The 13,192-nt window shown below is 36.0% G+C and overlaps 1 protein-coding gene across 1 annotated transcript in view; it reads left to right on the top strand.

Annotated features, from left to right (window-relative positions):
- Positions 1–13,192, top strand: part of CNGB3 (cyclic nucleotide gated channel subunit beta 3) — a 143,058-nt gene that overhangs the window by 92,716 nt on the left and 37,150 nt on the right. Inside the window, exon 14 of the mRNA XM_077771289.1 lies at positions 10,242–10,325. Coding sequence (XP_077627415.1) covers positions 10,242–10,325 — 84 coding nt within the window. The remainder of the gene's footprint in view (positions 1–10,241; positions 10,326–13,192) is intronic.

The following is a 13,192-nucleotide window of genomic DNA, read 5'->3' as shown; positions in this document are numbered from 1 at the left end:
TTTATGCTGATGATGCAGAGCCTGCTTGATATTCTCTTTCTCTCTCTCTCTCTCTCTCTCTCTGCCCCTTCGGCATGCTCTCTTTATCTCAAAAGAAATAAATACACTTAATAAAATAAAATAAAATATGTTATATTGCACAACTAAAAATTAACTGAATACTTTGAAACAATGAGCCAGACCAAGATTAACTGAACAGTATAAAAGTAAAGTTCCAAATTTAGGCTGAAAACTGAAATATTACAAATATAAAAGAACCATAGCTAGTTTCACATTTTTTTTACATCTGGGCATTTTTACTGACCTCAAACTCTGTATAAATCAACAGAGTTGTACATTATAATGCTATAAATTTTAACATAATTTAGTTTTCTTGATTACTTCAACTACGTCTGGATTAACCTAAAACATTGCAAATAATCAGTTTTAAGAACTTTTACAAGGTAGATAAGCCAAGGGGGTAAAAGGTATGAGTTAAATAGTGAACCAAGGAAATAGTGAGATTATCCTCTTATAAATAATATTATTTTATAATAATATAAATCAAATCAACAATTGCTTCTAGTGGGGTGCAGAGATGAAGATACTGATTAGAAAGAGGCATAAGGGAATCTTGTGGGGTGAATATTTTTTGTCTTGCTAAGGAAATTATACATTTGTCAAAATTGATCCAACTGTCTCTTAAAATTTTTATATTTCACTTCTTATACATTATTCTTCCATTAAGAAAAGAATGACCTCAAAGAAAAGTGTTTAGTTATGGGATGTTTAGTTATAGGATGTTTAGTTATGAGAAAAAAAATAAATTCAAGAGGAGAAGTTACATATATTAAAGTCAGTTATATAGATAATGAGACTTACTCTATATCGTCTAGCAAAATAACACTCAACTGTAAACTCCATTTCTGAGCAACAGACCCTGTACAGAAGTATAACCTTTTAGAGAACGAGCTGTGTACTAATAGTCTTGATACTCACTGGACACAGCATTTTTAGACACAGAATAGCTGCTTAGCAAGAAAGTGGGGGGGGGGCAGTGGAGAGAGAGAAGGGATGTGGGGAGAAGATGCACTGAGGCCAACTCCTGGAGATTATATGAAAGCAGTTTTCTAATTGGAAAGTAATTTCCAATTTCTAATGAGACTCCCACAGTGGAAACTCTGGTGAAGTAGAAACATCATGGAATGTGTTTAGGCAGAGTTTTCTCATCTGTCAGGGAGACTGGGAGAGAGATGCCTCCACTGGTTANATCCATGGGGGGGGGGGGGGGAATCATGAATTCAGTTAAGGGGAAAACATGTAAAACAGAAGAGAAAATATCAGAGTACTTCACACATAAGTAAGGGTAGGTATTATATTAAGAAATTTTTGTTTATTTTATTTACTTTTAAATGCACATATATAGGGGGTCTTGGGTGGTTCAGTCAGTTTAGCATCCAACTCCTAATGTCAGCTCAGGCCTTGATCTCAGGGTGGTGAGTTCAAGGCTCACATCTGTGCTGGACATGGAGCCTACTTAAAATAAAATAGGGGGGCCTGGTTAGCTCAGTCGGTTAAGTGTCTTACTCAATTTCAGCTCAAGTCATGATCTCATGGTTCGTGGAATCAAGACCCATGTGGAGCTCCTCACTGAAGCTGCTTAAGATTCTCCCTCTCTCTCTCTGCACCTCCCTTCTCATGCTCTCTCTCTCTCTCTCTCAAAACAAATAAACATTTTTTAAAAATAAATTAAATCAAATTAAAGCACATATAAATATGTGTATACTAGGCTCCACATAAATATCTGTGTTACTGTAGGGTATGGTCAAAAAAGATATGAAAGCCATGAAGCTAAATTATTTTAATAGTATTTTAAAATGTTATAAAACTCTCAGGGTGCCTGGGTGGCTCTGTAAGATAAGCCTTCCACTTCAGCTCAGGTCATAATCTCACAGTTCATGAGTTCAAGTCCCACATCGGGCTTTCTACTGTCAGAGCAAAGCTCACTTCAGATCCTCTGTCTCCCTTTGTCTCTCTCTGCCGTGCCCCTCCAAAAATAAATAAACATTTCTTAAATGTTATAAAGCTCCCTATACCTTAATGACTAGCTTAATTGAGAATAAGTAACAATAATTGACTCTCTAAAAAACAAAACAAAACAAAAGCTTTAAATTATGTACCAATGACTTTTATGGAATTATCTCTAATATGGGAAGTTAATCAGTTTTTAGCCTGAGTTTTTTCTTTTGTTTTTACATATATTTTTTAAGATCTGTAGAATTAACGACATCTGATTGAGGAAAAAAAGGTTAAATCTTCACATCATTACTAATGATGTATATAAACTTAGATTCATTTCCATTAAAAAGGTATTTTCTTCCAGAAAGTACCCATTTCTATTTAGAATCCTGTTAAATAAAAAAGTTATTTTTTTTTCTAAAGCTAAATGAAGTAGAAAATGAGTAGGTATGGAATTTTTCTAAATTTATTTTCATGAAGGCAGTCTTAGTAGTTTATACAAATTTGTTATTTTTCTTAAGGAGAAAATAGGCTGAATGGTGATCCTACACCCTTACCTCATAAGTTATACCCAAATGACTCTGGTGTTGCTTCTTTCATTTACATACATTCACAGAGAATCATCTATGCTCTCAGGCTGAGTGGACAATGGAGAGAACATTTGAAATATGTGTGCCCAGAAGATGCTTAGGAGTCTACAGGGTGAAAAAGTGGAGGATCCTGGACAACAGCCTTCTTATTATCACAAGCATGGGAAATTATAACCTGTTTACAGATTGAGAAGTTATGATCAGAGCATAGGATGATAACCAAAAATGAATCTAGAAAGGTCAGTGAAGCCTGGCTATGTAGTGTGGGCCCAATACTATATAAGGAAAGGAAGCTAGAAAGCAGGAAACTGACAGTGTAGATTTCAGTTTTACAAAGACGAAAAATGGAACTATACTGAATAGACCAGAATATCCAAGAGTAACAAAGAAAGATGACTATCAACTGTTGAAAACCTCCATATCTTGAATTCTTCCTGAAAGTGAATCTTCCATATCTTTAAAAGGCAGGCAAACAGAAAGAGAGAGAAAGAGACAGAGAAAAAACAGAGAGATCTGGCACCAAGATTGGAGGCTGGCAGGAATGTTTTGTGTCTTTTCAATCTTCAGGATTAGGGGAAGTAAAAGGTACTTGAAAATCATTTAACTTACAAAGATTTATTTTAAGATCCCTTAAGGAATACTTTAGGTTTGTACTTTGGGCCTTCAGTCAAAATTTTCATAAGGGCTTTTCTCCATTTTGTAAATTTGACAATGGATACAGATCATAGAATTTGTTTGCAGAGAACGATTCTAGGCTAAACAACCTTGCTTTGAGATTTTTCAAAAGACATCTATCTGTTGCTTTAATTTGATATTATATCCAAATTTCTTTAAAACTGCAAAAAGCACAAATGTGCTTATATTGCTTTCCTTTAAGTCTTGTGAAATTTGTTTACATATTAGTGGAACAGTGTTTGTAATGCTTTAGCAAAAGTAATATAATAAGAGTATCATAAATCATAATATGAACATCACACGAAAGTTATCCATACTCTTTGATCCTTCAATCCCATCACTGTCACCATAAACCTTGCTATACCCAGTTCTTTCATGGCCTCTACCTTAGTCAGGATATTCCAGAGAAACAGAACCAGCAAGATTCCGAGAGAGATTTATTTTAAGAAATTGGCTAATAGAATCGCCAGGGTTAGTAAGTTCAAATTCTGCAGGGCAAGCCAGCAGGCTGGAGACCCTGAGAAGAGTTAACGTTGCAGCTCAAGTCCAAAAGCAGTCTTTTTTATGGCATTCAGCTGATTGCATAAGCCACACCCACATAATGGAGTGTACCACACTTTACTCAAAATCTAATGATTTAAATATTAATCTCATCTAAAGAATACCTTCACAGTAACATTTGGACTGGTGTTTGACTACATATCTGAGAATGACATGGCCTAACCAAATTGACACATAAAATTAACATCACAGTCCCCAACCACTGTCAGAGCTATGTGTAATATAATCAAGTCAAAAATGAGAAACCAAGATTAATGCCAAATTTGAAAACTGATATATGTGTCTTCTCAAAAATAATAAAAGCTGCTGCTTATTGAGTTCTGACTGTGTACTACACTGTATTATCTGCTTCTTTCAATTAATTCTCACAGCAAACCTCTAACAAATGTCTTAGTAGTATCTCCATTTTATAGAAAGTGCAAACTATTGGGGCGCCTGGGTGGCTTAGTCGGTTAAGGGTCCGACTTTCGCTTAGGTCATGATCTCGCGGTTTGTGGGTTCGAGCCCCGCGTCGGGCTCTGTGCTGACTGCCAGTCAGAGCCTGGAACCTACTTCGGAGTCTGTGTCTCCCTCTCTCTCTGACCCTCCCCTGTTCACGCTGTCTCTCTCTCTCTCCTAGAAATAAATAAAAATATTTAAAAAAAAAAAAGAAAGAAAGAAAGAAAGTGCAAACTATTTACCTGACTAAAGCCATAAATCTCAAAGCAATGGGAGAGGGTTTGAGCACAGGTTTTTCTTACTCCATAGTCTATGAACTTAACCACTTTATGATGCTGTTTTCAGTTCCCCACCAGTCTTAGCTGGATAAGTGATAAGACGCTGAGGAACCAGAGAAATGTTTCCTAGGGGCAAAAAAAGCAATGTGAGCTCATGGCCATTCTTCAGCAGTTTCACAGAAGTTGTATTAGCACATCAGTTTCACACCCAGATACCTAAATTCACACACTTCCCTACCCTAAGAAAAGACCCTGAATCTCATGTGGCTCTTTTTTCTCTCAGTCGAAGCAAGTAGAATGAGAGTAACAGGATTTTACTAAAACTTTGCTTCAATCAGTTGTGGCTAATTAGTAAGATTTGCTTCTTCTACAGCGTGGTTTCAGAGTTTCTAAAGAGCTTAGAGATGAATAGTCATACTATAATATTTTTCTTTATTTTTTTCACAAAAATGACTCTCTTCCCTGCAGATTGCATGTTGTTACAGCCCGAGCTCAAGTAAAGCTAATAAGGAACAGTTCGTTTCTATAAGGTTGGGCAGTTTTCTCTAATTTCTTATGATCTATTATTTTATTTCTATATTTAAATATCTTTTATCAAATAAAATGCTAGGGAAATCACATTTTGCCTCTACTACAAAATTACCATCAATTGGAGAGAATTTAATAAAAGTTCTATTGCGCCACCTAGTGGTAATAATTTAAATCTCATCTCTTAGAAAGGAACTTGACAGTAGGAAATAGGGATCCAGAGATCCAAAAATGAGAATGTAGGCACCACCAGTCTGTCAAGGAAAGCACAACCCTTCTCACTATTTGCTGCTAAAGTAAAACTGCAGAACTGATCCCGTGACTCATTGTGATTATGAGGCAGTTGAAGCCTGGAAAGGCTTTGACTTCAGGGATAGGAAAGATGCAGGGGAAGAGATTTCTATGAGAGTGACAACTGAGTCAGGAATTGAGTGGAAATGACATAATTATTTCTACCAATCACGCACGGATCCCCCTCCCCCAGTAGTAACTAAGCAGTTAGGCCATCACATATTTTTCCCTGAAGGGTTTCAAATCAGAGCATTACAGTGAGACTTACTACATTTCATTTTTATTAGCTGTATTTTTACGCTGGTGGTATCAGTAATAAGGTATTGTTACCTGACTTTTTAAAGTATTTTCAACAATAAGATTATGGCCCAGATAAATTCCATTCAGCTGTACACTCTGAACAGTTACTCTGTCTAAAGCATTAGTGGAGCACTCCAGATATGGCACACATATAGTCCTTGCTCTCCAGTGACCGCCAATAAGGTGGGGAAACTCTAAATAATAATGTCCTTGGTTGTGCAATGGTGAAGTGACTCAAAACATATGAAATGCTTATATCAGTTCCTGCTACATAATTAATTTGATTGTTATTTTTACCATATTACTAACTGAAAAACAAAACTGATTCAATCACACGTGAGTTTCTACACTAGTAAAATCATCTTCTTCATGTGGCCCTGCTTGCACATAGAAAGATGGATTAGATTTATCCACAGGGTTTCACTCAACTTGTGACTTTCCCACTTTGACTATGTGATACTTAAGCTCCTAGAAAAAATATAATTATTGTCAGTTCTCAAGGAATGCTTGACGGACATGACTTTTACAAGTATTTGCAAATATTGAGCATAAGATTGGGCCCAACATGACTTAGAACTCAAACAGTTTTAAGATAGTAACTTGCAAATTATTTATCACATTTGACTTTGCTGCTTCCAACAGCTGCCAATCAGTACGTGACTCGTATAGTCAATAGCATGGGCAAATGGATTCAGAACTCCCTGCTCTACACATATCACCCATCACTTACTTAATAAGGAATGGAATTTAAGATGGGACAAAGCATTTCCTTTTATAATAAATAAGGCTGAGTTGAGAAAACCCCTGAAGACTATTGTTTATACTTAAGGGTGACCTAAGGTCACAGTGAGTTATAAATTACTGATAATATCTTAAGTTCTGTTTGAAAGGACTGAAGCAGGAATAAGCCTGGAACTGGAGAAATCCTACAGGACTGAGAAGGTACTCATTCCAAAAATAAGTGTTAACAGCTTTTCAGTTGTATTCAGAATTTGCCATTATTGAAAGAACTTTCTGGCTATAGAAACCACCATCTAATCTATATGTTATGTTTTGAATAAAATAAAAATAAGATTTCTCCCAACTCTATCCAAGTCTCCAGAATCTTTATTCAAATCTGTGATACACATTTATATAGCACTGAATTTCCCATTTTTGCAAATGGAATAATTTCTAACAACTTCATTTTATACATCAGCCTGTGTTTATTTAGTGATTAGCATGCCTCAAATACTAGTGAGACATGGGGGGTACAAAAGTGAGTAATACACAAATCTGGCCCTCAGTTGTCAGGAGGTAGATTTAAAAGACAACAACAACACACACACAGTCTGATGATTCTCTTTCTCTGACATCTATTGCATATGTGACCTTAGGGAAATAGTCAAAAGACTTTCTGAGCCTCCATTCCCTCATCAATAAGTTAATTAATGCCAGGCATCACAGGAAGTTTTGAAGAATAAAACAGGTAAAGATAAGAAAATAGTAAAATTTAATACAAATGTTATTAATATAATGTTAATGCTGATACTTATACAGGTACTCTCACTTTATAGAAAAAAAGGACATTTATGAAACAATGACTGTGCGCTCACTTTCTGTAAATCAGAAAATTTCCTAATGGCTTCTATAAAAGAAATGGAGCTGCCATTACAAAGAAAGAAAACAGTAGCCCTGGGATGTAATTCTTTTTAACCACACAATAGTGGAGCAAAGTGTATCTCAAGAAAATAATCATTTTCATGGGGTGGGGATAATTGTTCTCAGACAAATAAACTATAACAACTTCATAATGCAAATTTCATTTCCTAAGTCTGTGTACTAATGAGAAGGACCTAGTCTAGATCATAGTGGCCCCAAGGCCAGTGGCACCTGTCCATGAAGCAGTTAGGAGACAGAATCACTTCATTGATAAAACGTAAACTAAGTTTTTATTACGTACAGCTTCTATGTTCTGTTTACATAAATTGATACATATTCTATGCAAATGTGTTAATAAAAATTCATATTTATAACAGTTCAGAGTTATAACAGTTTTTCTTTGAGGAAATCCAAACTATCAGCTGAAAGTTATTCGTGTAAGCACTTGCACATTTCGACTGAGGAAAGCAATAATTGTTTGCTTATCTATTTTAGAGCTTATCTCCCAGTTTGGTCTAACACTTTCATGAATTGAATTGGGTTTCCTTTATTAGTGCTTTCTGCCTATAAGCTAACCTGAAGGATAGAAGAGAAAAGATGAATTTGTTCCTCCTCAAAGGACACTCTGTTACTACATACGATCTCAGGATGTGTGTTTTACTTTATTTTTATTAAAAATAATAAAAGTCAAGCTGACATATCATCAATTCTTCTCCTCAATTCCATTCTCCTCCTCTCCCAGAGGTGGCCATTAGGATAATTTCTAGGGTATCCATCCAATCCTCATTCTTTTTCTAATCATCATTTTTATAATTTTACTTTATATCTATATAAACATCAACGTCTATTTTGTGTAGCTTTTTTGTAGCTGAAGTCAAATTGAATATATCTTATACTTTGCTTTTGTGTGCAGCTCGGATTTTTTTGTCAAGTTCAATCATATCTATATATACAGAAATCTGATTTATTTATTTTACATCAAGAACATGAACTTTCTTTAGTGGGAGAGATCCTAAGATGAATCCAAAGTTTGTTTGTTGTTTTTTTTTTAAGAGTCCTGAGTGATCAGAACACCAATTTTCAAAATGAAATTATTCTGAACCAATGACAGCTGTAAAAGAAATCAGGTATATGAACCATATATTTAGATACTTTTTACTAAAAACAAAATAACCACAATATTAAAAACATTAATTTTTGTCATTTGCTTTAGCAAATATGATAACCTATGAGACATAGTAGGAATAAAACAAATATAAATAAAAATTATATACCTTGCACACACAAAAATACATAGCAGGGTAAGAAAAGGCAATTTTTCCTTTACCTAAAAGAATTTTCTGTGTTTATGGGAATACAAATCATACTCATCTTCAACTGACTCAAATTGTGCTATCCATATGAGCAATTTCTTGATGTTTCCCTCCCTCTCATCCCCACTCCCAGGAAGTTGTAATTGCCCCCCCTTAATAGTTTTATAGATACTTAACTGGACTGTCTTATAACATGATTCACATCTACCATCAATAACAGCTTTGCTGTTTACTTAAAACATCATCCCAACTAGCTTACTCTCTTTCATCTTTCATAGCTCCAAGGGCATGTACAAAGGCTTGCTCCTAGCAGATTTCATCAATTTTTGTCGGGCTCTGTTAAGAAGGTATTCCTGTCAGCCTTGGCCTTTTTTTCGATCCTGGATAACCAAAAGCTATACTTTCTCACATAAATGTTTAAAATTCTAACTTCAAGTTCATTTGGATGCTCCTCACCAATGGCTACGTGAAGATACTTCAATCATAAATTATTCACTTTCCTTATCATTCAGCAAACCCAAAGTTTAAATTTCACATGGATCTAGGTCAAGTGTTTGCTACTGAAGTCATTACAGAAAACTGGTGATTGCTAAAAGAATGATTATCCAGTCCACATATTGGGAGCACGCCCTTTGCATCTCCTCCTCCATCCTCTGCTACTGACTATGATTAGTTTTCTGCAAAATAATAATTTCCCTAAAGGATGGGCAGGACCAATCACAAAATGAAAACAGCTCTGAGAGAAAAATAAGTAACAATATTTGGTGAAAGCAAAAGATTCAGAATCACTATGTAAAAACATTTTTGAAGCAGCCATCTATTTTTCTTTGGCTTATCATACAGATAAATTATAATTCTTTTTTAACTGTTTATTTATTTTGAAAAAGAGCACAAGTGGGGGAGAGGGAGAGAGAATCCCAAGTAGGCTCCATGCTGTCAGTCCAGAGCCTGTTGCAGGCTCAATCTCACAAACTGTGCGATCATGACCTGAGCTGATATCAAGAGTCAGATGCTTAAACCAATTGAGCCACCCAGGTGCCCCAATAAATTATAATTCTCTGGGCATACCACAAATATAGACACATATCCTAACAAATCAAATTTGTCTCTTACACTATTAAAGTGGATATGAACATCATTCACTCAACAATTACTGCTTTTGTATCTATTATGTACAGATACTCTGCCTTCAAGAAGACAAATAAATTTGTAAAGAAAGACATAGAAGCCTCAACAGTTAAATAATAATATTTGACAATAGTATGAAAGATGTTATAAAAAAGAAAAATATTCAGATTTTTATATTTATCTGTCAACCTTAACACTAATAACCAATTATTATCACTTATATTATCATAATAATTAATAGCTATCATTAATTAATCATTATGTTAAGTTTTACATGACTAAAATTTTATCATTAGGAAATAGGTACCCACTTAACAGATTAGGAAACTAAGGGCATTAGAGGTTCTATAGCAATAGGTAGTGGAGACAGGATTCACAATCTTATTAATACAGACAATCTTTATTACTATTTATTTTCATGTCATTTTAAAATTATTTGGAATGTTGTCTTTGTGACTGTGTCTGTAAGAATTATTTTTCTTGTTATTTTTTTTCTTTAGGGTTGTGATACACAAATGATTTATGACATGTTGCTAAGATTGAAATCCACTGTTTATTTACCTGGTGACTTTGTCTGCAAAAAGGTGAGTGCCTGCTATCTTTCAAATGCACAAATAGTAAATAAGTACATTTAAGGAATTCAGACATAGGTCAAGAACTTAGTTTAAATAGAATTTCCAGTGTGAATTCCATAGTATAGAAATAATTATGATATACAGTTTTGTAAAAGAATAATGTTCTCTCAGAGTCAAAAATGGAACAAGACAATATGGATTTCATTACTTATAGGGTATAAGTGTGGGTAGTCTGAAAAGTTGCTTTGTATAAATGTAAATCATCAATCGTCATATCCCTTTAATGCCAAGTATTTAAAGTGGAGAAAAAAGCTATAGAAGTGAAAGGTAGTTCTGCCCTTTTTATGTCTTCAGCAAGCTATCGGTTACATCCAATTAGTGGATAATTAATGCCACATTATTTTCAATTTTACTGTGATTTTTGTGATTACAAAAGTAATATATGCTCATTATTTTTAAAATGGAAAACACATAAAAGCATAAAGATAAAAATTCCACCACCCAGAAATAACCACTATTCATATATTCCAACCTATCTTTTTATACTGTTTGATGAATAGATAAAGATTCTTTTAGGGGCACCTGGGTGGCTTAGTCGGTTAAGTGTCCGACTTTCGCTTAGGTCATGATCTCGCGGTTCGTGGGTTCGAGCCCCGCGTCGGGCTCTGTGCTGACTGCCGGCTCAGAGCCTGGAGCCTGTTTCAATCTGTGACTCCCTCTCTCTCTGACCCTCCCCTGCTCATGCTGTCTCTCTCTCTCTCTCCTAGAAATAAATAAAAAAAAAAAAAATTTAAAAAAAAGATTCTTTTATAAAAGTGACATCATACTGCATTTGTGTTTTGTCATGTAATTCTATATCATATGAACATTTTATTTACTATTCAGTAATCTTCTACAACCTCAGTTTTAAAAACAGCGCAATATTACACTCTCTGAATATGTTATAATCAGTTTTCAAATGTTTGCTATTATAAATAACTCTACAATGAACATTTTTGCACATCCCTGGTTTCTAACTTAAGGGAGGCAAGAAGGAACGCTGACTTTGGATTTTATATCCCGAGAGACTAAATCAGTGGTGAAGTCAATAATCAAAATAAAAAGTAGAGAAATATGAGCAGGCTAAAGAAATGAGAAATGATCCAAAACCGTGGGAAGTTCACACACAAGTGAGAGTGAGAAGTACTTATATCATTCCAAAATCATTTATTAAGTGCTTTGGTAGATGTAAGCACAAAGTGTTATAGGACACAGAGTAAGGACACTTGTCCCACTAGGGTACTAGCAGGATTTCCTGGAGAAGATGCTATATCAGCCAAGTCTTAAAAAAATGAATTTACATAAACCAAGAGATAGAAGAAATAAGAATTCCAGATAAAGGAAAGAATTATCATGAGCTAAGGCAGAAAGAAACAACCTCTCTACTGAGGAAGTATTGAGAACTGCAAGAAGACAGAAGTTAGAACATCTTAGTATCATTTATTCAAAAAACTCAATAACTATTTTAGTACTATGAGCCAGGTGCTGTGCTGAGTACTGGGTATAATCAGCAGTGAACAAAAAACGATGGTTTGTGTCCTCCAGAGGCTTACGGTCTAGAGCAGTGATATTCAATTCACAGTGTACATCAGAATTTCCTGAAATTAGAAGTCTGGGCTCTCTCCACAGCAATTCAGTGGGTCAGAGTGGAGTCCACATATCAATATTTTTTAAAAGCTCCACATGATTCTAAAATGCAGCCAAAGTTGAGCCTCACTGGAGTGATGGAAGAGACAAACAATAAACAAGTGAAATAAAATAAGTGTATAATGCCAAAATATGCTCACTTCAGTGGAGGATTTAAGATGGCAGAACATTAGGAGGTCTGTATGCTTGCCTCCTCCCTCAAACACAACTACTTAATTCTCAAGTCATTCTGAACATGCAGGAAATTGATCTGAGGACTGAGAAAACAAACTGCACAACCAGAGAGGAGGCCACATCATGGAAGGTAGGAGTTGCAGTGATATGATCTGGAAGAGAAAACAATTGCAGGTGCTGCAGCGGGGAAGGAGCCCTGATCACAGAGAGGAGAAAGAGAGAGAAAGCAACACACAGGACTGCACGGGGAAAAAAACCTTCATCAAAACCACTGACAAGGAAAATGAGAGAGGCTGATTATCACAAGTTTTTTTACAAGCAGCAGACCTGAAAGTCTAAACTTTTAGAAATCTACACCATTGGTAAGGTCAAGCCTGACAGGTGTCGTGGTGTTCCTGTGGAAAAGGAGAGCAGAGGCCTGGGAGTGGACAGCGTGCTCTGAGGATTCCCCAGGGTGACACTGGAATAGACAGCTCCCCTCCCTGAAGTGCACTTGGGAGAAGTGGTACTGCCTCTCAGAGGACAAAGAGCTGGTGGGTAGCATTAAGTTGCTCCATTCATTATCATACAAGCAGAGACTCCTGCTGATGACAGCTAACCTGGATGCCAGTTTTATACTTTACCATAATATCCAAGCCTCTGCACAGTCGTGGGACAAACTGGGACCAGCCAAAGCATGGCGAGACCATCCCCTAGAGGATCAGCGCAGGCCCATGCTGCACTGGATCCCTAAAATTTGGAGTTTTGAAGTCCAGCCATGCACCTGCGATAAAACAAGAGCACTGTGCTGCCAGGGAGGCAGACAGCACAGACACAGACAGGATGAAGACAGGGTTTGAACACAAGCCTTGGACTCAAGAAGGAAGATTGTTCACTCTTCCGTGAAGTATTCCTGAGGAGCAATGGGCACAAACTCTGCTCTCTGGGGAAGAGACTGGGCTGATGCCATATTTCACCCCTCCCATCATCACAGACAGACTTCATCATGCAGCCCAGAGCACCCAGCAGAGGCTTAA

The sequence above is a fragment of the Crocuta crocuta genome, unplaced genomic scaffold (genome assembly GCF_008692635.1).
Source record: "Crocuta crocuta isolate KB4526 unplaced genomic scaffold, BGI_CrCroc_1.0 scaffold235, whole genome shotgun sequence".
Lineage (NCBI taxonomy): Eukaryota > Metazoa > Chordata > Mammalia > Carnivora > Hyaenidae > Crocuta > Crocuta crocuta.
The sequence above is the reverse complement of the archived record's forward strand: the minus strand, read 5'-3'. Positions and strand labels throughout refer to the sequence as shown.